Below are 25442 nucleotides of genomic sequence, written 5' to 3'. Positions count from 1 at the left end.
GCATTCTCGTGCCAGGACCTGGCCAGGCCGGTGCCAGGTCCCCACAGGGGGGCCACCCTGCCTCCAGCTGCCTCCGGGCACAGGAACAAGCTGGGCTCAGGGCTGTGGGGGACGAGGGGGGATGCAGGCTCAGGGCTGTGGGCGACGAGGGGGGATGCAGGCTCAGGGCTGTGAGGGGGGCCAGGCTCAGGGCTGTGGGGGACGAGGGGGGATGCAGGCTCAGGGCTGTGAGGGGGGCCAGGCTCAGGGCTGGCGAAGGGCAGAGGGCATGGGGCTGGTCTCCCCACCGGTGGGGGGCAGAGGGCCGGTCTCCCCAGCTGCCCTGCTCACAGAGAGACACCAAACCTCTTCCCACAGTGCACTCCCAGCAGGGCACCGGCTCAGTGGGCGAAAGGTCGCAGCCGGGGAGTTCACAGGCGTGCGGGTCGGTGCATGGTTTGCAATCCGGGACGGGCAGCTGCGGCTGATGCAAACAGCCCACAGGAATGTGCCTTGCGCCCAGCTGGCACACGAGCCTCACGTACACACTCGCTGGGGCGTGGTGGGCAAGTGGGGGGGAAGGGAGCGTGTGCGTATGTGTGTGCATGCGTGTGCATGTGTGTGCGTGTTTTGCGTGTCTGGCCCATGCGTGCAGCCTGACTCAGCCTGGCTCCATCTCCTCCCGTCGGCCCCGGCGCTGCCCGAGGAGCTGGGCTGTGGCGTCCCCACTGCCAGCGCGCACACGCCACGCCACGCCACGGCACAGGGGGGTGTATCTGCTTGTCCCGCGTGGCGCTCTCACTCCCGACGGGCCTGGCCTCCTGCCCATCCCACAGCCTGTTCATAACCCTCTGGGGACCAGGCCGGCTCTCAGGACACTGGGCTCTGTCCCGGACCGGCACCCGTCTGTCGCCTGCTTCCCCCCGGGACCGGATCCGCTGCCAGTTCTCAGCCAGCAGGAGTGCGCTGGGGCCTGCGTTAGCGCTTGTGGGGGCTCTGAGATGGCTGGGTGCAAGGTGCCATGCGAGCAGGGAGCTTTACTATGGGTCACCCTGTACGCAGCGGCCCCTCCCCCGCCTCCGGGAGTGCCGGAAAAGACGGGCGCCCGGAGGGGTCTCTAGCTCAGTCTCCCTGCGCGGGGCCGGGCCCAGGGCTCAGTTCCTCGGCTGGACGAGCCAGGCCGAGAACACAGGGCAGGTGCAACGTTGACTCTGGTGCCGCTGTCACGCAGCCAGGAGCCATTCGTCCCAGCTGGCAAAACAGGCCCCCGCATGGGGCTAGCAGGAGGGGCCCCTCCTGTACACAGGGCCTAAGCTGCTTGCCCGAGCCGTGCCCATCCTGCCCACGTGGCTTGTCTGAGCTCTGCCCGAGCCCTGCCTGCCCCCTGGCCGAGCCCTGGCCGAGCCCTGGCCGGGGCAGGGTTCGGACAAGGTGGGCCCGGCCACGCTGGGCACGCAGGTGGCCTCTGGCAAACACCGCAAGGGGGAGCGAATGGGGAGCAAGGGACAGAGGGATGCTGGAGCCCCTGGTGGAGCCGCCCCACACAGGGTCCTGCCCCCCAGCAGCTCCGTGGGGCTGTGAGAGCCGGCAGCTCCGGGCCCCACGGATGCAGCCAGGCCGGGGGCAGGCAGGGGTCTCCTTCCCAGCAGAGGCTCCGCTGAGACGGGTGGGCAAGGGCCCAACGTAGCCCAGCAGCATCCGGGGCCCAGCCTGCGCCCTGAGCCGGGGCACGGTGCCCACGCCCTTGGGAAAACAGGGCGGGCGCAGGGCCTGGGCACAGAGCCGGCCGCCTGGAGCCCCCTGCACCGGGCCAGCCCCCCTTTGCTTTCTCGCCCGGGGAACCCCGCCCCACACGCGGGAGGGAGGCCCCCTCGCTAAAGGGTGCGCGGCCTCTTTAAGGGGCGGGGCCCCCGCCTGGCTGGCTCCGCCCCTGGGCAGAGGGCGGGGCGGGGCGGGGGCTATAAAGCGGCCGCGTTCGGCGATGGAACGTGGAGTATCCGCTGCGGTTTCCGGCGCGTGCGGAGGCGGCGGGTGAGCTCCGGGCGCCGCGGGGGAGGGGCGAGCGCGAGTCCCTGCAGCGGGGGGGCTGGGCCTGCTGCTGCGCCCCCCCATCCTGCGCAGAGGGGCCCGGAGGCGGGTGCATGGCAGCCCCCCCACCCCAGCCCCGTTCCCCTGCCCCGGCCAGGGCTGCGGTGGCTGGGCACGGCCCATGGGGCCTGGGGGAGCCCCCTGCACGGGGAGGGGCCGGGGGGTTGCTCCTGCCTCCTGGGGGTCTAGGTGCCCCGGTGAGCTGATGGGGATCTGCCCCCCCCCCCCGGGTGCTGAGCTGCCCTGGCCCTGCTGGGGATCTGCCCCCCCCCCGGGTGCTGAGCTGCCCTGGCCCTGCTGGGGATCTGCCCCCCCCCCCGGGTGCTGAGCTGCCCTGGCCCTGCTGGGGATCTGCCCCCCCCCCGGGTGCTGAGCTGCCCTGGCCCTGCTGGGGATCTGCCCCCTCCCCCCCCCCGGGTGCTGAGCTGCCCTGGCCCTGCTGGTGGCACTGCCCCGAAAACAGGCTCGGGCTAAGTGCGTCCCCTCAGCCAGGGCGGAGCAGCCAGCCCCCCAGGGGTTCAAAGCCTTGTTGGCTAGTGCAGGCAGGAGCCCCCCGCAGGGAGAGCCTGGATCCTCTGGGGCTGAGCCTGTTGTAGGGCCCACAATAGGGGGCCTTGCTGAATCTGTGGGGGCAGCTGAGCTACCTGGCGGGCTGCAGGCCAGCTCCCTTGGTGGGGCTGGAAGGGCCTGGAGGGCTCTAGTCTGGCCTGGGGATGGGATCGTGCAGCCGGCGCAGGGACACAGTGTAACCGCTGTGATTTCCTGGAGTTTCATGGCTAGTCAGTTACCCGACAGCAGCATTCCCGCCCCGCGGCATTGTGAGTCCTCCGCCCGGAGACCAGCGCTGTGCGGTCCCGGGGGGGGGGGGGGGGGCAGCCTCTACTTGTGTCCTCCTGTGGCTCTGCCTGGCTGTATCGCTATGGGTGATTCCCGATGACTCTCCGGATGTGTATTGGGCCCAGAGCCCTGGGGGCTCAGACTGAGACGATAACCCTTTCCCTGGGAGAGGGGTGTCACCAGGCTGGGAACTAGGCCTGGGGGGGGGGGGGGGTCAGTCTCGTTTGGGCTAGGATGACTGAGGAGGCTTTAGAGCAGAGAGGGGTCCAGGACCTGTGAGCCCCTCCCCTGAGGAATAAGACTGTCAGCTCCCAGTGCTTGTATTACCGTCTATCCTATGCTAGGCCGTATCCCTGAGAACCAGTAAAACCCGCTCTGCTGGCTGAGAGTCACGTCTGGCTGTGGGTGGGGAGTAGGGTCGGGGACCCTGGCACGCCATCACAAACACCCTCCCCCTGCCGCAGCATCTCCCTGCCACTGCGCTCCTAGTGCCTGGCAGACCAGGAACGTTGCGACGACTTGCTCTAACCAGGCTGGGCGCAGGCCTGCAGGGCAGCACAGATCCCAGAACACTGAGCAGAGCCCTCAGACTGGCATTGTGGGTTACTGGTAGAAGCCAGTTCTCTGGACCAATCTCAGAACAGAGGCCACCCCAGCTCTGACCCAGGGAGGTGAAAAGACACAAGTGTCTCTCGGGGATGGACGTTCTTGTGGCCCAAGCCGTGTGTTCCTTGGCTGTGTGAATGCACTCGCTGTTCTGTCTCCTGTTTCACGGCCTTACACTGATCTCTCTCTGTCCCTCCAGGAGCTACCGGGTGCGACCAGGGACCAGAGCAGGGTCCGGCCCCCCGCGGCGCAGGCTCTCCCAGCTGCCCTGCCCGGCCATGCAGTGTGTGGTGAAGCTCTACCTGCTGGGTGCCTTGGTGTCTGTGCTGTCGGTTTTCTTTGGATTGATGGACTCCCTGGGCAGGCTGCCGGCTCCCCGGGGCTTGGAGCGGTGCCTCTCCGGCCTGTGGACTAAACTGGGGGGCGGCTGTGCCCAGGGCCAGCCAAAGATGTGCCAAGAGCAGGCGAAGCGAAGGACTAACAAAGCCTTTGACTTGTACCTGTGAGCTCCAGGGGGTGACTGCCCCCTCTCTGTGCCTGCTGAACGTGCTTGGACTTGGCTTGGTCTGTTTCTGGGGCTGCCTGGCTGGATCCTGCTCCCGGCCGGGTGGTGGCCGCTCGGACAACATCCCTGCTAGAGATGGAGGCCGCTGGCAGGGGTGCGGTGGGGAGGGGCATGTCCTGCACACAGCCCCCCTCTCTGCACTCGACCGGCCAGAGCACCCAGGGGGAGGGGCGGCGCTCCGCAGGGTGTTCTGGGCGCTGAAGAGCAGCGGGTGGGGATGGGTGGGTGCTGCAGGCTCACGGCTGCCTAGTTGTCCCAGGGTGGTGGAGGGGTGGGGTGGGGGGGGGCCTGGCACTTGCAGGACTGGGGCTACAATTCACCCAGCCAGACCTCTCCACGGCGGGTGGAGGGGGGAGTTGCTGTTACCCCAGCTGCGAGGCCCCCTTGAGCCGGTGAGGTGCCTGGGCCTTGGGGCTGGGCTGGCGGGGGCGGCAGGAGGGGCAAACAGCCCTTCAGGCTGGGTGGCTGGCAGGGGGGTGCTGGGGGCCAGGCCCACATGCCCTGTAGCCAGGGCCAGCCCGGCCCCCTCCCCTCCCACGTCCTCTGTACTGGGTGGGGGCGCAGCACAAGCTGCTGGCTGCCCTGGGGGTGGGGTGCCCAGCAGGAGCCTGGGCCAGGCATGGCTGTGGGGCTCCCTCTGCCCCATGGGAGCCCTGGGCAGGCTGAGCCCTGCCCCCTGCTGGGCCCAGCCTCCTTAGCCCAGCTCCTCTGGAAGAGCAGACACGGGGGAGCGGGTGCCCCAGCAGCACCCGCCCCCCTGTCCTGGTGGGGTGAGCAGGGCTGGCTGGCCGGCCTCCTGCCTCCCCCATTAAGTGGGGGGGGAGGGGGACTTGTGGCAAGCCCAGGCTGGCTCGGTCCCTCCTAGGGGGAGGGTTAATGTGGGGAGGGGGGTTCTGTGGAAGGCTTGGGGGGAAGGTACTTGCTGCTGGGTCCCTGTGAGGAGCTGGGGGGGGGGGGGGGGGGCTGCTGGGTGTGTGCACCAACTCTCGGTGTGGGGCCTACACAGGGGCAGCCTCATGTGAAGCCTGGATCTTCTGGCCCCCAAGGTCTCGCCCTGGCCTGCCCCAGGCCCCTCTCCCCTCCCTGGGCCTGGGGCTCCCACCCTCCAGACCTGTGCAATAAAAGGGGGCCTGCTGCTGAGCCTTGCTCTTTCTTGGGGGGCATGGGGTTGAGGCAGGGGGTCCTAGTGCCCCCCTTCAGGCAGGGAGCTGGAGGCCTCCCTGCCACAGCGCCGGGGGGTTCCTGGGTCTGGCTGTATGTGGGGGGGGGGGCTAAGCTCGGGGGTGCAATCCTCAGCTCCCCCCCTGCACCCTTGTTCTTGGCCTTGCTGGGATTCAGCTGGCTGGGGGGGGGGGGGGGCTCTGTATTCAACGGGCGCTCGGCTCCTTACACTGGAATGCGCCCCCCCCCCTCCTGCTGCCGACCAGCCTCCCGCACCCCCAGCGGCTCCCCGGGTCTCCTGTCCCTCAGGGGCGAAAGGCCCCCAGGCCTGCTCTGAGCGTCCAGGCCAGCTTGCCCCGTGTGGGCGGGTCGGGCCTGCTCCTGGCCGCGTGTCACTGGGGCTCGGCTGCCCACTGTGCTGCTGCCAGGGGCTGGGGGCGCCAGCAGCTGGCCAAGCCGGGCCGGGGCAGGGCAACTCTCCTGCCTTGCCCGTCCTCCGGGCCCCTCGGCAGCCAGCCCCAGGCAGGGCAGGGTCAGCGGCCCCTTCTGTGACCTCACAAACCCGGCTGGGCTGCTGGCTCCTGGCCTGGTGGTTGCCGCTGGGCCCTGGCCTGCCTCCAGCCATGCCCGCGGCGCCCCGGCCTGGCGTGTGGTGCACAGGGGCACGCCCCATGCTGGCAGCAGCGTGCTGGCCCTCTGAGGGGTGCCCCCGAGCCGGGCATGGCCCACGGCGCCAGCAGCAGCAGCAGCCCCTTCCTGCCCGCTGACCCGGCCTGCGGCAGACACCTCGGGGTGGAGGGGGGGCTGCTCTGCCAGCTGCTCCGCTCTCCTGCCTACAACCTGTTCCCCAAGTCGGCCGTGTTCGAGAGCAACTTCATCCAGGTACTGGGGCCGGCCCGGCGGGGCGGGGCGCTTCCCGGGGTGGCCTCCTGCCCCGGCAGCTGGTGCAGTGCGGAGGGGGCCCTGCTCTGCCGTGGGGCCTTGCGTGGGTGGAAGAAGCTCTGCTGGGCCATTAGGGTCCCTGCCCCCCACCTAGCAGCTGTCTCCCCCAGCCTGGCTCTGCTGTGGGGTGCAGCTGCCCTGGCCAAAGGGGAGCACGGCCCAGGAGCCTTTGAGCGTGGCCGTGGGGCCCGTGGCCAGCACTCCACTTAGGAAGGAACAATCAGTTCCATACATACAAGATGGGAAGCGACTGTCTAGGAAGGAGCATGGCGGAAAGGGATCTCGGGGTCAGAGTGGACCACAAGTTGAATATGAGTCAACAGTGTGATGCTGTTGCCAAAAAAGCAAATATGATTCTAGGTTGTATCAACAGGTGTGTTGTAAGCAAAACTCGTGAAGTCATTCTGCCGCTCTACTCTGCACTAGTTAGGCCTCAGCTGGAGTACTGTGTCCAGTTCTGGGCGCCACATTTCAAGAAAGATGTGGAGAAATTGGAAAGGGTACAGAGAAGAGCGACAAGAATGATTAAAGGTCTAGAGAACATGACCTATGAAGCCAGGCTTCATGAACTGGGCTTGTTTAGTTTGGAAAAAAGAAGATTAAGGGGGGACATGATAGCGGTTTTCAAATATCTAAAAGGGTGTCACAAGGAGGAAGGCGAAAATTTGTTCCTCTTGGTTTCTGAGGACAGGACAAGGAGTAATGGGCTTAAAGTGCAGCAGGGGAGGTTTAGATTGGACATTAGGAAAAAATTCCTAACTGTCAGGGTGGTCAAATATTGGAATAAATTGCCAAGGGAGGTGGTGGAATCTCCCTCTCTGGAGATATTTAAGAACAGGTTAGATAGACATCTGTCAGGGATGGTGTAGACGGAGCTTGGTCCTGCCTTGAGGGCGGGGGGCTGGACTCGATGACCTCTTGAGGTCCCTTCCAGTCCTATTATTCTATGATTCTATAATGCCCCACCATGAGAGCGTGTGGCATTCAGAGGGTGGTCCCCTAGAGCTGTGTTCTTCACCCTTTATAAAGTGCCCCCTGATTTTTTTGGGGGGAAAAAAATGCCCCCAGCCCTACAGTTTTTAGACAGTTTGTTTTTCTCCCATTGCCACACATTTTTAAACAACTTAATCATAGCCAGGTGGGCGATGAAATTGCCGAGGGTAAGAAGTACAGAAATAGTAAAGTGCCGTGAAGCTTATGTGGCGGCGCGTTGGGGTTCCCCCGCCTCCTGCACCCCTGTGATGGCACAAACAGACTCCCCCAGCCAGTAGAACAGAGGGAGTTTATTGCTCCTCCAAGGTACAGCACAGATGTAACCTGGTTCCAGGGCAGGCCTAGGATACTTCAGCCCCCTTAGATATGGGGGAGACTGGGCCCCTAAATCCCAGCCCCTTGCTTAGGCTGCTTCCTCCATGATACCACAGAGAAACGAACACGTCTCCTCCAGCCCTGCCCCCCAGCCAGGGGCTGGCCTCCCCTCCAGCCCTGCCCCCCAGCCAGGGGCTGGCCTCCCCTCCTTCCTTTGTTTCTCTCCCTGGGAGGTAACTGGTCGGACGGGTTCGGAGCCCCCGTGCCTAGTGACTCATCCCCTGCCCTGCTGGGCTACAAACAGCCGCCAGCGGAGGTCGCCCGCAGCCCACTGCCCAGCATAGCCACCAGCAAGGTCCCCCGCTACGACCCAGCTTAACACCCAGCTTCACTTCCGTGCTGAGGGCCCCCAGACTTCTCTGGAGTACTCCGGAGCGTACTTGTCCTGCTGGTTGAGAGACGCTGCCCTGGAGAATAACCTCCTGCTGCTGCTTGCCACGGGCAGGGGCGTTACTGGGCCCGGCCGGGCCTGGGGCCTGGCGCTGCAGGTGGCGGGTTCACGCCGTAGGGCTGGGGCGAGGAGAAGTAACCGCACTGTTATTAAAGCTTGCGCTATGTGCGTATCTCTCCCCCATTTCCCCCCCCCCCCCCTGGCTCCCAGCCAGCGGGCCCAGCTGTGGCCCCACATTCCAGGGGGGCCAAGGGGCAGGTGGGGGCCAGGCTCAGCCCTGGGGGTGGCATGGCGGCACCAGGAGGAAGGTACCTGGAGCTGATGGCTGGTGCCATTATGGGCCCCAGCAAACCGGGCAGGCGTGGGGGTCCTGCAGGGTCTCTGCGAGGGGCCACGTCTCTCTGTCTGGCTGCAGGTGACAAAGCAGGGGAACTGGGTGGACATTCACAACACCCCCACCCTGGTGACCTTGGGGGTGACGTCCTCGGAGCCCTGCCTGCCCCTCCCCAATGTGCTGCTCATCGCCAGGCTCACGGTGCCGGGGGAGAGTCCCCCCGGCGGGGCAGGGCAGCCCCACCAGCCCTCGGTGGCCCTTAGCAGGTGAGGAAGGGGGCGGGGGGCAGAGTGGGGGGACAAGCAGGGAGTTCTCAGGTGCTGGGACTGAGTTGCTGGGCATCTGAGGGGGGGAAAGGCCATTGGGTCCCACAGAGTCCTGCCACACTGGGGCCAAGGCAGGGGGAGTCCCTGGCGTGATCGCCAGGCCCAAGCAACATGATACCTGGGCCCCAGAGAATTCCTGGATGGATCCACCCCCTGTGGGAGAGAGAAGGCCCCCGACCCGGATCCCACCTGGATCCACCCTCCCGCCCCCGTCAAGGAGAGAGGGGTCCTGGCAATGTTCCCTTTAATTGTTTCCATCTGTGTGCAGAATAATTGTGTTGTGTGCACGGAGGCGTGCATGACTGTGCACCACCACCAAAAGCAAACCTCGCCGTGGGCGCTCTGCCGATCAGCAGGACGGGGCTGGAACCTCTCCTAGGTGGCCCCCAAGTGCCCGGCCCTTAGGGGGAGTGACGGGCCCTGGCCCAGGGTGGCTCTTGTTACATTCCCAGCTCTAAGGCCCCCCCCGCCAGGCACTGGCAGGCTGGGGAGCTGGACTAGCCCTACAGTGCAGGGGGGACATGGCAGCCAGGCCGGGTAAGGGCTGAGTCTGGCTCCCTTGTGCGGAATGTGGGTGCCCGTACCCGGGTGGAGGGCGTGGCCTGTCCCTGGGCTGTGGGGCCCCCGGACACACTGTGCCTGTGCCCCCCAGAGACGCTGAGGCGCCTGCCCCCAGAGCTGGGGTTGCTGCTGTGCTGCCAAGCCCCCCCCCCCCATCCTCTCCTCCCCCTGCTGCTGCCAAGAGGGGCCCGATTCTTCCTGGCCATTCCCTCCGCCCGGGTACTGGCACCTTCTGGGCCTGGTCCCCTTCCCCCACTAGCCGGGGGCCCTCCTATGAGTCTGCGGGTGGGGGTGGGGGTGGCGTCTCGCCGGGGGGCCTGGGGCGCACATGAGCCGGGCTCGCTCCCCCTGGCTCCAGGCTGCTCCCGCTGCGCTACGTCCGGCTCTCGGTGCAGGACGGCGGGCGGCGCCTGCTGCGGGTGCAGGTGGTGACGGGGAAGGTGTATTACCTGCGGCTGCACCAGGAGCACCCCGAGGCCGTCTTCGCGCTCTGGGGCCGGCTGGCCGACATCCTGCAGCGGGGACTCTCCATCACCACCAAGGACCCCGCCATCCACATCCCCCACAGCCTGGTGCCCAGCGCCAGCAGCTCCTCCAGCAGCTCCCCAACCCAGGTACCGCGCCCGGGGGGTCTGCAGTGCCAGGGCCCAGACCAGCGCCCGCCCCGCCACCCCCTGACGGCCTGGCCCAGCGCCTCTGGGTTCATCCCTGCGGGACTGCAACGGCCAGGCAGTCTGGGGCCAGGGAGAGGGACTAGAGGCCTCATGGCCCCTCTCCATCCCCACGGGAGGGGGCCCTGGATGCCCTGGGGGGGCCCCTCTCCATCCCCACGGGAGGGGGCCCAGGATGCCCTGGGGGGGCCCCTCTCCATCCCCATGGGCAGGGGCCCGGGATGCCCTGGGGGGGCCCCCTCTCCATCCCCACGGGCAGGGGCCCAGGATGCTCTGGGGGGCCTGGGATGCCCTGGGGGGGCCCCTCTCCATCCCCACGGGCGGGGGCCCGGGATGCTCTGGGGGGTCCCTCTCCATCCCCACGGGTGGGGGCCCGGGATGCTGTGGGGGGGCCCCTCTCCATCCCCTTGGGCGGGGGCCCGAGATGCCCTGGGGGGGCCCCCTCCATCCCCACGGGCGGGGGCCCGGGATGCCCTGGGGGGGCCCCTCTCCACCCCCACTTGATAGGGGCTGGGTGCCTTGTGGGCCAGATACCAGGAGCCACCCTGGGGCCCCTCCACCCCGTTCTGGGAGCCTGCAGGAGTTGGGGCCATGTCGTGCCCATGGCCTGAGGTCAAAGTGGGGGGTGGAGCCAGCCCAGCACATCCCTCGGGGCCCCAGGCCCCCTGAGCCCCCAGCAGCAGGCCCAGCCCGGCCCCAGGGGCTGTTCCCCGGCAGCAGGCCCAGGCCCCCATCTCAGCCCCCCCCCCCCCCGTCTCTCCCGCAGCCGGCACCCGAGGCCCAGCCGCTCGCGGGAGGCAGCTGCAGCCGGGCAGGCAGGGTGGGCGAGCGCCTGGCAGGGACCCTCCCCCATCTTGCCGCAGCAGCCCCGGGGCAGGCGGCGAAAGGCGGCTCAGAGCGAAGCAGGTAACGGGGCTCCCATCAGCTCCCCCCCCGCCCCCTGGTGCAGGCCGGAGCCCCCCCAGAGCAGCAGGCGGGGGCCCGGGGCTGCAGGTGGGGGAGCAGAGCCTGGGGCGAAAGGCCCAGAGGGTCCGGCCGAGCCCCGGGGCAGACAGGCTCTGCCCGGACTCGAACCGCCGCCCTCCCCCTCCCCCAGACTCCTCTCCTTCTGGAAACGCTCGGCGCGGAGCAAGTCTCCTGCCAGGGACGAGGCCGCAGGCGCCCCAGGCTGGGCAGGAGGTAAGAGCCCCCCCCTCGGCCTTTCACCGGGGCCGGGCGAAGCTTCAGGACTCCCAAGTGGCTGGGGGCAGAAATTTGTAAAGTGGTCCTGGGCTGCCCTAGAAGGGGCGGGGCTTCAGGCCGAAGGGGCGGGGCTTCAGGCCAAAGGGGCGGGGCAGGGCACTTCTGTGCTTCCCCACCCACAGACCCTGATTGGACGTCTTTATTCTGCAGCCAGATGGTGGGGCGGGGGAGACCCGTTTTCAGAGGCGGGACAGGAGCAATTGTTCTCCGGGATCCCTGAAGGCCAGACGAGCAGCAACCGGCTCCATCTGCAGCCGGGGGATTTAGGTCCGATTAGGAAAAACTCTCCCTGTCTCCCAGTGCTTAAGGCCTGAAACGGGTCGGCAGGGAGCCCCTGGCGCTGGAGGGTTTTAAGAGCCGCTGGGAGAGAAGCCAAGTCGGGGGTGGGCCAGAGTTACTTGGCCTTGGGGGTCCCCCATCTCCTGCACCCCGAAATGGCACAAACAGACTCCCCCAGCCAGTGGAATTGAGGGTGGTTTATTGCTCCTCCAGCACAGCGCAGCACAGATGGAATCTGGTTACAGGGACTGGGGCTAAGAGGCCTCAGTGCTCCCCTTGAGATAGGGGAGTCCCAGCCCCCTCCCCAGCTCCTTCTCCCCTGCTTTCCAGACAGGAACTAACTAACCCTCTTCCAGCCCTGCCCCCCAGCCAGGGCAGCATCCACCTTCCTTTGTCCCTCTCCATGGGGGGTGTCTGGTTCAACAAGTTTGGCATCACCTTTGCATAGTGAGGTTTTCCCTGCTGGGTCTTGCTCCGGACAGCAGGGGTCACCACAGCCCAGCAAGTCCCCCCACTACGTCACACAGGCCGTGCGCCCAAGAGTTTGACAAGAGTTGGCTCAGGCCTCGCCTCTCCGCTCTGCTTCCCAGGGGAGCCAGCGCTGTGTGAGCAGTGCCAAGGGCACCGGTCGGGCGGCGCTGGAGAGGAAGGCAGCCTGCGGACGGCCCTGCGGTGGTTAGACGCCAAGCGCCACGGACTCTGGGAACGCGACACGCCGGCAGGCCTGCTGACCCTGTCCCGCCTCAGCAGCCTGGTCGCCGCAGGCCAGCAGTAGCGGCAGCACCAGGAGGAAATGCGTCCCGGGCTGGGCTCCTTGGCTGTGCCAGTGGCCAGGCTGGGCGTGCCGACGGAGTCCCAGTGTAACCCGTGCGCCCTGGCAGGCGAGGTACGTTCACGCTGGCAGCCCCCCTCCCCCCGTGGGTTTGCTCGGCTCAAGCGCTCGCTCCCTGCTGCTCCCCGCGCGGTTCTTTCACTGTCTAGGCGGGTCTGGGCTTGGCGTGTGCGTGTGCGTGTGCGTGTGCGTGTTGAGGACTTGTAGGTCTCCACCAAGGGAACAGACAGAAAAGTTGCTGCTGAAATAGCTGAGTGACACCCCCTCAGGATAATTTCTCCACCTTCTAACACTGAAACACAAAAGGGCCGACGTTCCGGCGCGGGACCCACGGGAAGAGCTACAGCAGAAATCACCAGTGAAAACATTTTGAAGTTTGCTGATTAAAAATTTGCATTACACACAAAAAAATTCCACGTTTCTTCCCCGGCCCCCCTCCATGGCCGGCTGGGGAGTGCAGGGGGTGCTCTCCCATGACGCCCCATTTGCCCCACGGTTCTGCCCGGGGGGCCGATAGTTCCAGTCTGCCCCTGTCCTGGCTCCCAGGGTCCCTTTTGGGCCTCTGCCCCGGGGAGAGTCCCCCGCCCCCACTGCCTGGACAGCTGCTAGCCAGGGGGTTCCTTGGTGTCTGCTCTCCCAGATCCTTTCCCGCCTGCTGCGCATTCAGCATCACGGGGCTCCCTGCTGGCTCCGCCTGGCGCTAACGCCCTGCTCCGGCCCCTGTAACCTCGGGCTGGGCCCTTCTGTGTCCGGCCAGGCCCCTGTCTCCGTCTGGCTCCCTGTGGTGTCCGGCCGGCCCCCCGTCTCCGTCTGGCTCCCTGTGGTGTCCGGCCGGCCCCCCGTCTCCGTCTGGCTCCCTGTGGTGTCCGGCCGGGCCTCCGTTTCCGTCTGGCTCCCTGTGGTGTCCGGCCGGGCCCCCGTCTCCGTCTGGCTCCCTGTGGTGTCCGGCCGGGCCCCCGTCTCCGTCTGGCTCCCTGTGGTGTCCGGCCGGGCCCCCGTCTCCGTCTGGCTCCCTGTGGTGTCCGGCCGGGCCCCCGTCTCCGTCTGGCTCCCTGTGGTGTCCGGCCGGGCCCCCGTCTCCGTCTGGCTCCCTGTGGTGTCCGGCCGGCCCCCCGTCTCCGTCTGGCTCCCTGTGGTGTCCGGCCGGCCCCCCGTCTCCGTCTGGCTCCCTGTGGTGTCCGGCCGGCCCCCCGTCTCCGTCTGGCTCCCTGTGGTGTCCGGCCGGCCCCCCGTCTCCGTCTGGCTCCCTGTGGTGTCCGGCCGGGCCCCCTGTCTCTGTCTGGCTCCCTGTGGTGTCTGGCCGGGCCCCCGTCTCCGTCTGGCTCCCTGTGGTGTCCGGCCGGGCCCCCGTCTCCGTCTGGCTCCCTGTGGTGTCCGGCCGGGCCCCCGTCTCCGTCTGGCTCCCTGTGGTGTCCGGCCGGGCCCCCGTCTCCGTCTGGCTCCCTGTGGTGTCCGGCCGGGCCCCCGTCTCCGTCTGGCTCCCTGTGGTGTCCGGCCGGGCCCCCGTCTCCGTCTGGCTCCCTGTGGTGTCCGGCCGGGCCCCCGTCTCCGTCTGGCTCCCTGTGGTGTCCGGCCGGGCCCCCCGTCTCCGTCTGGCTCCCTGTGGTGTCCGGCCGGGCCCCCCGTATCCGTCTGGCTCCCTGTGGTGTCTGGCCCGTCTCCGTCTGGCTCCCTGTGGTGTCCGGCCGGGCCCCCGTCTCCGTCTGGCTCCCTGTGGTGTCCGGCCGGGCCCCCCGTCTCCGTCTGGCTCCCTGTGGTGTCCGGCCGGGCCCCCCCGTCTCCGTCTGGCTCCCTGTGGTGTCCGGCCGGGCCCCCCGTCTCCGTCTGGCTCCCTGTGGTGTCCGGCCGGGCCCCCTGTATCCGTCTGGCTCCCTGTGGTGTCTGGCCCGTCTCCGTCTGGCTCCCTGTGGTGTCCGGCCGGGCCCCCGTCTCCGTCTGGCTCCCTGTGGTGTCCGGCCCGTCTCCGTCTGGCTCCCTGTGGTGTCTGGCCGGGCCCCCGTCTCCGTCTGGCTCCCTGTGGTGTCCGGCCGGGCCCCCCGTCTCCGTCTGGCTCCCTGTGGTGTCCGGTCCATCTCCGTCTGGCTCCCTGTGGTGTCCGGCCGGGCCCCCATTCTCTGTCTGGCTCCCTCTGTGTCCTCTGCGCTCTCTGATTCTTCTCCCCCTGGGTCCTGCTCCCACTTGGCTTCCACGTGCACCCGCCCATCCCTGTCCCTCCGCACCGGCTGCCTGGGAACCTCCCGTCTGGATCGAACATCCCCCCACAAAAAAAGGGGGGGGGACACCAAACTTGAGAAAAAAAAAAAGACTCCATGTTGTGCCGGCAGCCTTAAAGAACCAGGTAAGCAGGTCAGTGGCGGGGGAGAGAGGGGGGCGGAACAGGGCTGGCCATGGGATATAGGGGAGAAGTAGGGGGGCTGGCCGGGGAAGCTCAGGAGGAGGGGAGAACTGGCTGCCGGAAGCAGGGCTGGCGTGGGGTGCAGGGGGGCTGGCTGGGGAAGCTCAGGAGGAGGGGAGAACTGGCTGCCGGAAGCAGGGCTGGCATGGGGTGCAGTGGGGCTGGCTGGGGAAGCTCAGGAGGAGGGGAGGACTGGCTGCCGGAAGCAGGGCTGGCGTGGGGTGCAGTGGGGCTGGCTGGGGAAGCTCAGGAGGAGGGGAGAACTGGCTGCGGAAGCAGGGCTGGCGTGGGGTGCAGTGGGGCTGGCTGGGGAAGCTCAGGAGGAGGGGAGAACTGGCTGCCGGAAGCAGGGCTGGCGTGGGGTGCAGGGGGGCTGGCTGGGGAAGCTCAGGAGGAGGGGAGGACTGGCTGCCGGAAGCAGGGCTGGCGTGGGGTGCAGCGGGGCTGGCCGGGGAAGGTCAGGAGGAGGGGAGGACTGGCTGCCGGAAGCAGGGCTGGCGTGGGGTGCAGTGGGGCTGGCTGGGGAAGCTCAGGAGGAGGGGAGGACTGGCTGCCGGAAGCAGGGCTGGCGTGGGGTGCAGCGGGGCTGGCCGGGGAAGGTCAGGAGGAGGGGAGGACTGGCTGCCGGAAGCAGGGCTGGCGTGGGGTGCAGTGGGGCTGGCCGGGGAAGCTCAGGAGGAGGGGAGAACTGGCTGCCGGAAGCAGGGCTGGCGTGGAGTGCAGCGGGGCTGGCTGGGGAAGATCCGGAGCAGGAACTGGCCAGCGGGACGCAGAGCTGGCGGCGGGTGGGGGACTATGAGAACGATTTTGGGGACACGCAGGACAAGACGCTCCACGGGCACCCACAGGGCGCTGCTGCGGGGAACGTGGCTCCAGGCGTCGCTAGGCACGTGGGCAGAGGGGTGAGCCGGCCGGGAGGCGACACAGCCTCCGGGAGACGGAGATTGGAGGCCGCGGCCGCCTCCGGGGCCACATGGACACAGCTGTTGGAAAACAGGAGCGGGGGCAGCAAAGAGCCCCCCATTGTGAGGGCTGAGGAAAACCCCGTCTGCTTAGCGTCTGCCCAAGGACGCCGAGAGGGGACTCACGGACGTGTCTAAAGGCTTCCTGGGCCGACAACGTCCCTGAGAACGGGCTGGTTCACGGTGCAGAAACGGCAGAACGAGGCTGGTGGCTGCAAGGGGGAAACAGACGAGCCCAGGGGGGAAATGAGGCACAAATGTTTCCCGGGGAGGCTGATGCACCGTTGGCACAAACAGCCAAATCCAGGGAGGGATTCCCCCTCGTTTGGTGCCTGCAGTGCAGACGAGCGGCCAGTCCGGTGTGTGCGGGGTCAGAACGTGGGTACGGGGCCTGGGACGTGCGGGGGGCAGATCTGACGCTCTAATGGGCCCTCTGGCCTCACACTCTGCTAACGCCTGAGGAGCTGGAGGGGGGCGGAGGGAGCAGCCCCTGGGGCGTCACTGCCCAGCCCGCTGGGCCCCAGACCCAACTGCCATTCAGTGGGGCTCCAGGGGAACCCCTCAAACAGCCAGAGGGGCCGGCCAGGGCCAGGACACCAGCCTAGCAGAGTGGCAGTGACATCACAAAGGTGGCAGTGACATCACAAAGGGCCCATTGCACGACCACGGCCTATTGGGGGACAGCGATGACCTCACAAAGAGACCCTGGCAACAGCCAATCAGGACAGAGGCGCAAGGGCGGGGCAAGCGCCGGGTTTCCCGTGGCTTGGCAGCAGCGTGGCCCCTTCCCAGGGTCTCTGCGGGGGCCGGATGGCGAATCGGGACCGAGGGGGGGGCAGGAGGAGCCTCGGCGGCGTTTCCCCTTCCCTGCGCCCGGTCGATCGGCCCCGGTGGGACGGTCGGAGCCTCGGAAAGGTTTGGAGCCTGCTCGGTCTGCTTCCCCTTTGCCCCCTGCCCCCCCCCGTCTCGCCTTCTCCTGCGTCTTCCCCCTTTCCCTGCCCCGCCAAGTGGGGAGGGTGTTGGGGGGTCGGGGCGGTGGGAGGCCTCACACAGAGCTGGGGCTGGCAGAGCGCTGGGAGCAGGAGGTGACTGAGACCCACCCCCTCCCCCCCAGCTCCCGGGGTCTCGCTGCCGACTGGCCGAGCGGGTGGTTACTGACGGGGGAGGCTGGCGGCCTTTTGTTCCCTTCCAAACAAGGGGGGGTTCTTGGGGAGTCGTTCTGAACGGCTCCCAGCCCTGTGGGAGGGGGGGGGGGGCTAACGCCTGGGGCTCTGCGGGGGTCTGGTTTGGGACTCTGGTTTGGGACCATGTAGCTATCGGCATCCAGAGGGCGCTTAGTACATTGGCAGATGGTCCCAAGCTGGGAGGAGTGGCCGGTGCTCGGGGGACAGGCTCGTACTGCAAACGGATCCGCACAAAGTGAGGAATGGGCTGCGGCACACGGGATGCAGCTGAATGCGGAGAAATGCCAAGTGCGCCGCTTAGGACGGACCCGCCATTTGGCACGTGGCGCGTGGGAAGCGACTGGCTAGGGAGGATCCGGCAGGAAGGGGTCTAGGGGGCAGAGTCCACAAGCCAAATAGGAATCAGCAGGGTGACACTGGCGCAAAACCAAGCAAACGGCACGAACAGGAGGGTTGTGAGCCAGACTCGGGAAGCGCTTCTTCCGCTCTGCTCTGCGCTGAGTCTCGCTGCTGGTCAGGCCTCTTGGATTATTGGCTCCAGTCCTGGGCCCCACATTTCAGGAGTGTGGTCTAGTGCCAGGAAAAGTTATGGAAACAGTGAACTGCAATTTGAGTCCTTTTTTTGTTTGTTTTTGTTTTTGGAAGAGGCATTTCTGGAGCCACATGTCAGTCCAAACCCTCTCTCCGAAGCTCCCTTCTTCCCGATGGGCGGAGGCAGACTGGGTTTGCACGTCCACAAGAAAAGCAGACGAGCAGACGCATTCCCTGGATGCAGGGGGGGGTTCTGGGAGAGCACTGGGCCTGAGACGGGCCAGGAGAGCAGTTTTCAGGTACCTAACGTTGGGTTCAGGGAGGAGGCGAATTGTTCCCCTTGGCCTCCGAGGATCGGACAAGCAGCAATGGGCTTAACTGCAGCGAGGGAGGTTCAGGCTGGACATTCGGGGACACGTCCTGTGTGGGGGTTACACACGGGGGATATTTCCGAGCAGACACCGGGCAGGGATGGGCTAACGGGGCTGGGTCCAGCCGGACGGGCGGGGGGCTGGACCCGACGATCTCTGACGACTGGTGCCCGTTCCTGTGGGGGTTGGGCGGTGGCTGGGTGGAGGGGGTTGGGCTCTGACTGTCAGGGGGTGGTTGGGGGCAGGACATCAGCCTGACTGGGGGGGTGAGGCAATGACACCACAAGGGCCTGGAGGAGGCGGGGGGGGGGGGAAGGGCCGAGCTCATGGAGATCCCCTGACATCAGCTGCAAGGCAGGGCAGCCTCAGAGTCACCCCCCAGGCTGTGTGGGGAGCCCCCCAAAGAGGCGGGGCTGGAATCGCTCTGAGACCGACCCCTCTGGGGTGACCTGGGCCAGCCCTTGGGACGTCCCCGAGATCTCTCGCCCCCCCATCTCGCTGCTGATTGGCCGAGCAGGGGGCCACGGACAGGGAGGAGGTTTCCCAGGTTCCTGGGTGTGACTCCCCCCCTCCCGCCCTTCCTTTGCAGGCCCTGCACGGGCGGGGGCGGGCCTCCAGCTGGCCCGGCAGGGGGACCTGCGGGCACAGGCGCCAGGATGGCTAAATGGACGGTAAGGTAGATAGGAAGCTGGCTAGAAGGCCGGGCCCAGCGGGTAGTGATCAACGGCTCGATGTCAGGCTGGCGGTCGGTTTCTAGCGGAGTGCCCCAAGGATCGGTTCTAGGACCGGTTTTGTTTTGTCTTGGCCACCTCCTCCCAGGGGCGGGGCTGAGCTGCAGGGAGGCCAGCCTGGTCCCTCAGCCTCTGCAAGGAGGGGTCTGCCTGCACCTCCGCCTGGAATTCAGCTGCTGAGGCAGGGATCGGGACCTGTCCCCCACCTCTGCCTAGGTCTGGAGTCCCAGCCTGGCTGGACCCCGTGTCCACTGGGATGGGACCCTGAGGACTCTGCCGGGAGTCCTTCCCTGGAGCCAGGTGGCCAGGCCCCCGGTGGCTCTGGCTCCGGGTAGTGACTAGAGCCCGCTGGGATTCATGGGGCCACTCCTCTAGGTCATTCCCCATCAGCACCTCGGTGGGCAAGTGCGGGTGCACCCCCACTTCCTTGAGGCCTTCCTTGGCCCCCCATTTCAGATGCACCCTGGCTACAGGCACCTTAAACGGGGACCCGTCTATGCCCTTCAGGGTCAGCTGCGCGTGGGGTAGTATCCGCTCCGGGGCCACTATGTCGGATCGGGCCAGAGTCACCTCCGCCCCCCTGTCCCAGAAGCCCGTCACCTTCCTACCATCCACCTCCAGGGGTATGAGGCACTCGCTCCGCAGGGGCCGTCCTGCCCCCACCCGGTACACGGAGAAATCCGCTTCCTGAGAATCAGACCTCCCAGGGGAGGTGCACTGAGCATCCTTCCCCTCTCTCTGAGCTGAGGTTTGCCTGCCAGCCCCTGCCTCTGGGGCAGCCTGCCCTTCCTCCCGTCCCAGCCAGTTAACCCTGGAAAGTCCCAGGTCATGGGATGTGGTGCACTGAGCCCTCTTGTGGCCTTTTTGCCCACAGCGATGGCAAGTTAGGCTTTGGGCTGTCTCTGTCCAGGCCCTGGCTGGTTCTCTGGGGCACAGACGACCTGTTCCTTGGGCTCGCCTCGTAGTTGACTCCCTCCATCGCTCAGCCGAGATCCGGTCTCTGCGCGGTTCCCTCTCTCTCTGGGACTCCCGTTCACACCCGGACCGGCTCTCCGTGAACTCATCCGCCAGCCTCCCGGCCTCCTGGGGGTTCTCTGGTCTCCGGTCCTTGAGCCACAGCCTCAGTTTGGGTGGGCACGCTTCACAGAACTGCTCCATCAGGACCAGGTTGAGCAGCTCCTCTGCAGTCTGGGCTCCGACTCCAGACACCCACTTGCGGCCGTATTGCGCCAGTTGGGCGGCTGAGTCCACATAGGTCTCCCGTGGCTCCTTCTGCGCCCCCCGGAACTTCTTCCTGTACATCTCGGGGGTCAGCCCGAACTTGTGCAGCAGGGCCTCCTTGACTCGGTTGTAATCCCCTGGCTGTAGGTCCTCCAGCTGACTGAGCACTCCGGCCGCCTCCTGGTTCAGTGCGGGGACGAGCTCCTGTAGCCAGTCAGCTGGGGGAACCCGTTGCAGTCTACAGGCCCTCTCAAAGGAGCTGAGGAACCCGTCTATATCACCCTTGTCCTCCAATTGGGCCACCACGAGCCTCTCCAAGCGTCCGGCAGTCCCGGGACCCTGGGGCCCATCCGCACTTGGCGCAGCCGGTGCCCCGCCGGTTCTCCGCTCTGCCATGGCCAGCTCATGCTGTCGCTGCCTCTCTCGATCTTGGCGCTCCTTCTCTCGATCCTGGCGGTCCCTCTCTCGATCTTGGCGCTCCTTCTCTCGGTCCTGGCGGTCCCTCTCTCGGTCCTCTACTTCCAATTCCCTGATCCGCAGCTGGATCTCCAGCCGCCGCAGCTCTGCTCGGCTGGCCCCTGCCCTAGATGGGCTACGGCTTGCAGGCCTCCCGGGGAAAGCTGTCTCATCTCTCCGGCAGGCCCCAGTGCTCTGCCTCCTCTCAGAGCCTAACACTCTCTCAGGGTGGGGTCTGGCTTTTTCCCCTGGGGACAAGATCCTGGCCCCGTAGCTGCTCATTCTCTTCCAGCTGGACAATCAGCTGGGCCTTGGTTGCTTTCCGCACAGGTGTGACGTAGTGGGGGTACCTGGCTGGTTTCTACGCTACTGGCTCTGGGGTAACCCCCACTGGCTGCAGTTGGTACCGCAGCCCAGAAGGACAGGCCATGATTCATTATGCAAAGAAGGTCTCAACCTGTCTGACCAGTCACCCCCCATGGAGAGGAACAAAGGAAGGTGGATGCTGCCCTGGCTGGGGGCAGGGCTGGAAGAGGAGAGTGAGTTCCTGTCTGGAAAGCAGGGAAGAAGGAACTGGGAAAGGGGCTGGGATCCCCCCATCTCAAGGGGGCACTGAGGCCTCTTAGCCCCCAGTTCCTGTAACCAGATTACATCTGTGCTGTGCTGTATCGTGGAGAAGCAATAAACCACCTCTATTCCACTGGCTGGTGGAGTCTGTTTGTGCCATTTCGGGGTGCAGGAGGCGGGGGACCCCCAATGCGCCGTCACACTGGCGTCAGAAGTGGGATGCATTGCACCCTGTGGATGGAGCTTCCAGCGGCGAGCGACAAGGTGGGGTAGAAGCAAGAGCCCTGGAGCCAGGCGTGCTGGAGACAGAGCGAAGCGGTTCCTGGGAACCGTGGGGCGCTGCAGCACTAGACTGGTGAGTCTGCACCGAGGGGACCAGCGGGCAGATGGCCTACGCCCGACTCCTGAAGGCAGAGCTGGTGAAGATGTGCAGAGAGAGGGGCTTGCCTGTGCAGAAAGCAACCAAGGCCCAGCTGATTGCCCGGCTGGAAGAGAATGACCAGTCACAGGGCCAGGATCTTGTCCCCAGGGGAAGCAGCCAGACCCCCCCCCCCCCCCAAGAGTGTGTTAGGCTCAGAGAGGGGGAGGAGCGCTGGAACCCACCGGAGAGATGAGACAGCGTCTCCCGGGAGGCATGCAAGCCGTAGTCCATCTAGGGCAGGGGCCAGCCCAGCGGAGCTGCGGCGGCTGGAGATCCAGCTGCGGATAAAGGAATTGGAAGTAGAGGACCGAGAGAGGGACTGCCAGGACCTAGAGAAGGACCGCCAGGATCGAGAGAAGGAGCGCCAAGATCGAGAGAAGGAGCGCCAAGATCGAGAGAGGCAGCGACAGCATGAGCTGGCCATGGCAGAGCGGAGAACCGGCGGGGCACCGGCTGCGCCAAGTGCGGATCGGCCCCAGGATCCCGGGACTGCCAGACGCTTGGAGAGGCTCGTGGTGGCCCAATTGACGGACATGGGTGACATAGACGGGTTCCTCAGCTCCTTTGAGAGGGCCTGTGGACTGCAACGGGTCCCCCCAGCTGACTGGCTGCAGGAGCTCATCCCCGCACTGAGCCAGGAGGCGGCCGGAGTGCTCAGTCAGCTGGAGGACCTACAGCCAGGGGATTACAACCGAGTCAAGGAAGCCCTGCTGCACAAGTTCGGGCTGACCCCCGAGATGTACAGGAAGAAGTTCCGGGGGGTACAGAAAGGGCCACGGGAGACCTATGTGGATCTGGTCTCCCGCCTGGCGCAATACTGCCGCAAGTGGGTGTCTGGAGTCGGAGCCCAGGCCACAGAGGTGCTGCTCAAGCTGGTCTTGATGGAGCAGTTCTGTGAAGCGTGCCCACCCAAACTGAGGCTGTGGCTCAAGGACCGGAGACCAGAGAACCCCCAGGAGGCCGGGAGGCTGGCAGATGAGCTCACAGATAGCCGGTCCGGGTGTGAACGGGAGTCCCGGAGAGAAAGGGAACCGCGCAGAGACCGGATCTCGGCTGAGCAACGGAGGGAGTCAACTACGGGGCGAGACCAAGGAACAGGTCGTCTGTGCCCCAGAGAACCAGCCAGGGCCTGGACAGAGACAGCCCAAAGCCTAACTTGCCATCGCTGTGGGCAAAAAGGCCACAAGAGGGCTCAGTGCACCACATCCCATGACCTGGGACTTTCCAGGGTTAACTGGCTGTGGCGGGAGCAAGGGCAGGCTGCCCCGGAGGCAGGGGCTGGCAGGCAAACCTCAGCTCAGAGAGAGGGGAAGGATGCTCAGTGCCCCTCCCCTGGGAGGTCTGATTCTCAGGAGGCGGATTTCTCCGTGTACCGGGTGGGGGCAGGACGGCCCCTGCGGAGCGAGTGCCTCATACCCCTGGAGGTGGATGGTAGGAAGGTGACGGGCTTCTGGGACACGGGGGCGGAGGTGACTCTGGCCCGATCCGACATAGTGGCCCCAGAGCGGATACTACCCCACACCCAGCTGACCCTGAAGGGCATAGACGGGTCCCTGTTTAAGGTGCCTGTAGCCAGGGTGCATCTGAAATGGGGGGCCAAGGAAGGCCCCAAGGAAGTGGGGGTGCACCCGCACTTGCCCACCGAGGTGCTGATGGGGAACGACCTAGAGGAGTGGCCCCATGAATCCCAGCGGGCTCTAGTCACCGCCCGGAGCCAGAGCCAGTGGGGGGCTGGCAACCTGGGTTCAGGGAAGGACTCCCGGCAGCGTCCTCATGGTCCCATCCCAGTGGACACGGGGTCCAGCCAGGCTGGGACTCCAGACCTAGGCAAATGTGGGGAACAGGTCCCGATCCCTGCCTCAGCAGCTGAATTCCAGGCTGAGGTGCAGGCAGACCCCTCCTTGCAGAGGCTGAGGGACCAGGCTGGCCTCCGTGCAGCTCAGCCCCGGGGGAGAGGTGGCCAGGAGAGATTCCTGCGGGAGCGTGGACTCCTGTTCCGGGAATGGCTTCCCCCCGGGAAGGTGAGGGCATGGGGGGTCCAGTGGCAGCTTGTCGTCCCCCAAAAGCATCACCTCAAGCTGCTGTATTTGGCTCACGACGTCCCCGCTGGGAGCCACCGGGGGATCCGGAGCACCCGGCTGAGGCTGCTCCAGCACTTCTACTGGCCGGGGATGTTTCCAGCCGTGCAGCGGTACTGCCGGTCCTGTGACTCTTGCCAGAGGGGCGGGAAGGCCCAAGACAGTAGGAAAGCGGCTTGGGGGTCTCTACCCCAGATAGAGGACCCTCTGGGCTTGCTGAGAGAGTTATGGGAGAGGAAGCCCCCCCTGGATGGAGCGTCGGGTGTGGAAGCCGCCCTGGCTGTCCAGAGAAGGCTCGCTGGGCTCATGGCCCCGGCCCGAGAGACCCTGGCCAGAGATCAAGGCCAGCGGAAGGGTGGGTGTGACCCCCGAGGACAGGCCTGCGGCAGTCGCCCTGGAGCGGGGCGGCGAGTGGACAGAGGGAAGCCAGCTCATGTGGGGCCTCGCCGCGGCCGGCCCGAGTCAAGGGGAGCACCCATGGACCCAGGGCGGGTTCCCACGCAGAGGACCCGAACTTCCCTAGGTCACGAGCGGAGTGACCCTGCTCAGTTCGCTCTCGGAGGGGGGAGAACTGTGACGTAGTGAGGGTACCTGGCTGGTTTCTACGCTACTGGCTCTGGGGTAACCCCTACTGGCTGCAGTTGGTACCGCAGCCCAGAAGGACAGGCCATGAGTCATTATGCAAAGAAGGTCTCAACCTGTCTGACCAGTCACCCCCCATGGAGAGGAACAAAGGAAGGTGGAATGCGACCCTGGCTGGGGGCAGGGCTGGAAGAGGAGAGTGAGTTCCTGTCTGGAAAGCAGGGAAGAAGGAACTGGGGAAGGGGCTGGGATTCCCCCATCTCAAGATGGCACTGAGGCCTCTTAGCCCCCAGTTCCTGTAACCTGATGACATCTGTGCTGGGCTGTATCGTGGAGAAGCAATAAACCACCCTCAATTCCACTGGCTGATGGAGTCTGTTTGTGCCATTTCGGGGTGGAGGAGACGGGGGACCCCCTACGCGCCGTCACAACAGGCAAGCCCCTCTCTCTACACAGCTTCACCAGCTCTGCCTTCAAGAGTCGGGCGTAGGCCATCTGCCCGCTGGTCCCCTCGGTGCAGACTCACCAGTCTAGTGCTGCAGCGCCCACGATTCCCAGGAAATGCTTCGCTCTGTCTCCAGCATGCCTGGCTCCAGGGCTCTTGCTTCTACTGCGCCTTGTCACTCGCTGCTGGAAGCTCCATCCACGGGGTGCAGTGCATCCCGCTCCTGACACCAGCGTGACGGCGCATTGGGGTCCCCCATCTCCTGCACCCCGAAATGGCACAAACAGACTGCACCAGCCAGTAGAATAGAGGGAGTTTATTGCCTCTCCAGGATACAGCCCAGCAGAGATGGAATCTGGTTACAGGGAGGCCTAGGGTGCCTCAGCCCCCCTTGATATGGGGGATCTCGGCTCCTAAACCCCAGCCCCTTTCCTAGGCTGCTTCCTCCATGATACCAGACAGAGACTAACTAACTCTCCTCCCGCCCTGCCCCCCAGCCAGGGCAGCAGCCACCTTCCTTTGTTTCTCTCCCTGGGGGGTAGCTGGTCAGACAGGTTTGGAGCCCCCTTTGCATAATGACTCACCCCCTGCCCTGCTGGGCTGCGCTACAGCCAGCAGCCAGTGGAGGTCGCTCACAGCCCCAGCAAGTTATGCCCCACTACGTCACAGCCGTGTGTCCCGTATTGTTGAAAGCGTCTGGCAACCCCAGGTCTGAGCCAGACGGGGGCCAGCTCGTCTCCTGGCTTGGGGAGACTCTAGGACATTCAGCCCATGCTGCAGCCAGGCTTCTGCCCCGCCCTGGGTCCCTCCTTGTCCCCCTGGGGCAGCTCGGGGTGCAAGTCCCCATGGAGGGCCTGCCCACCGCCCTGTGCCCCAGGAGCTGGCGGTCTCCTTAGCTCCTCTCCCTGGCTCCAGCAAAGGGAGGTGGAGAGGGAGGCGCCTGGCCCAGGGGGGTTGGGAGCTGGCTGCAGGACTCTGATGGGGCCCATCTCCTCCTTCCCATCCCAGCTCAGCACAGCCCCCACTAGGGAGCTCGGGGCCCAGCTGGGACTGTCCCTCAGGGGCCCAGCCGAGGACACCGGCCGGCCGGGGAGTGGCCCGACCCCTCTGCCCATTGCTGCTGTGCTAGAGGTGAGGGACCCGCTGGGCCCCTGAGCACTGACATCGACAGACGCCAGGTCAGGGTCCTGCTGGAATGTCGACCCCCGAGCCTGCCCCCCCCAGGGAATGGGATTCCTGTTGCTGCGCACCAGAGCCTCTGGGACCCTCGCTGTGCGTGTGTACATGGGAGGTGGTGTGTGTGTGTACATGAGGTG

General features: G+C 66.2%; 2 protein-coding genes across 8 annotated transcripts in view; both read left to right on the top strand.

Moving 5' to 3' along the window:
* Positions 1-5729: 5729 nt before the first annotated feature.
* Positions 5730-12593, top strand: GARIN1A (golgi associated RAB2 interactor 1A). 5 transcript variants are annotated; one of them, XR_012899554.1, is made up of 7 exons: positions 5739-6118; positions 8353-8537; positions 9517-9772; positions 10596-10735; positions 10926-11008; positions 11941-12236; positions 12489-12593. XR_012899554.1 is itself a non-coding variant. In XM_075916750.1 (6 exons), exons 1-6 carry the CDS (start codon positions 5957-5959, stop codon positions 12123-12125), a joined length of 1011 nt encoding a protein of 336 aa, XP_075772865.1. In that variant the 5' UTR covers positions 5739-5956; the 3' UTR covers positions 12126-12308. The 5 variants fall into 5 exon arrangements, 1 of the variants encoding a protein (XP_075772865.1); XR_012899556.1 differs by having other exon boundaries at positions 12452-12593; XR_012899555.1 differs by having other exon boundaries at positions 12402-12593.
* Positions 12594-15879: 3286 nt separating this feature from the next.
* The window catches only part of LOC106731447 (C-type lectin-like), a 46261-nt gene continuing 36698 nt past the window's right edge, over positions 15880-25442 (top strand). For 2 of the 3 annotated variants that reach the window (XM_075916748.1, XM_075916744.1), the window contains exons 1-2: positions 15880-16454; positions 17369-17553. The gene's annotated coding sequence lies outside the window, so the exon portion shown is untranslated. Of the gene's footprint in view, positions 16455-17359; positions 17554-25442 lie in introns of those variants that run through there. The other variant, XM_075916745.1, reaches the window with a different exon arrangement.

This window comes from Pelodiscus sinensis, unplaced genomic scaffold, assembly GCF_049634645.1.
Source record: "Pelodiscus sinensis isolate JC-2024 unplaced genomic scaffold, ASM4963464v1 ctg58, whole genome shotgun sequence".
Lineage (NCBI taxonomy): Eukaryota > Metazoa > Chordata > Testudines > Trionychidae > Pelodiscus > Pelodiscus sinensis.
Note: the sequence above shows the minus strand (reverse complement) of the source record. Positions and strands in the feature narration are given on the sequence as shown.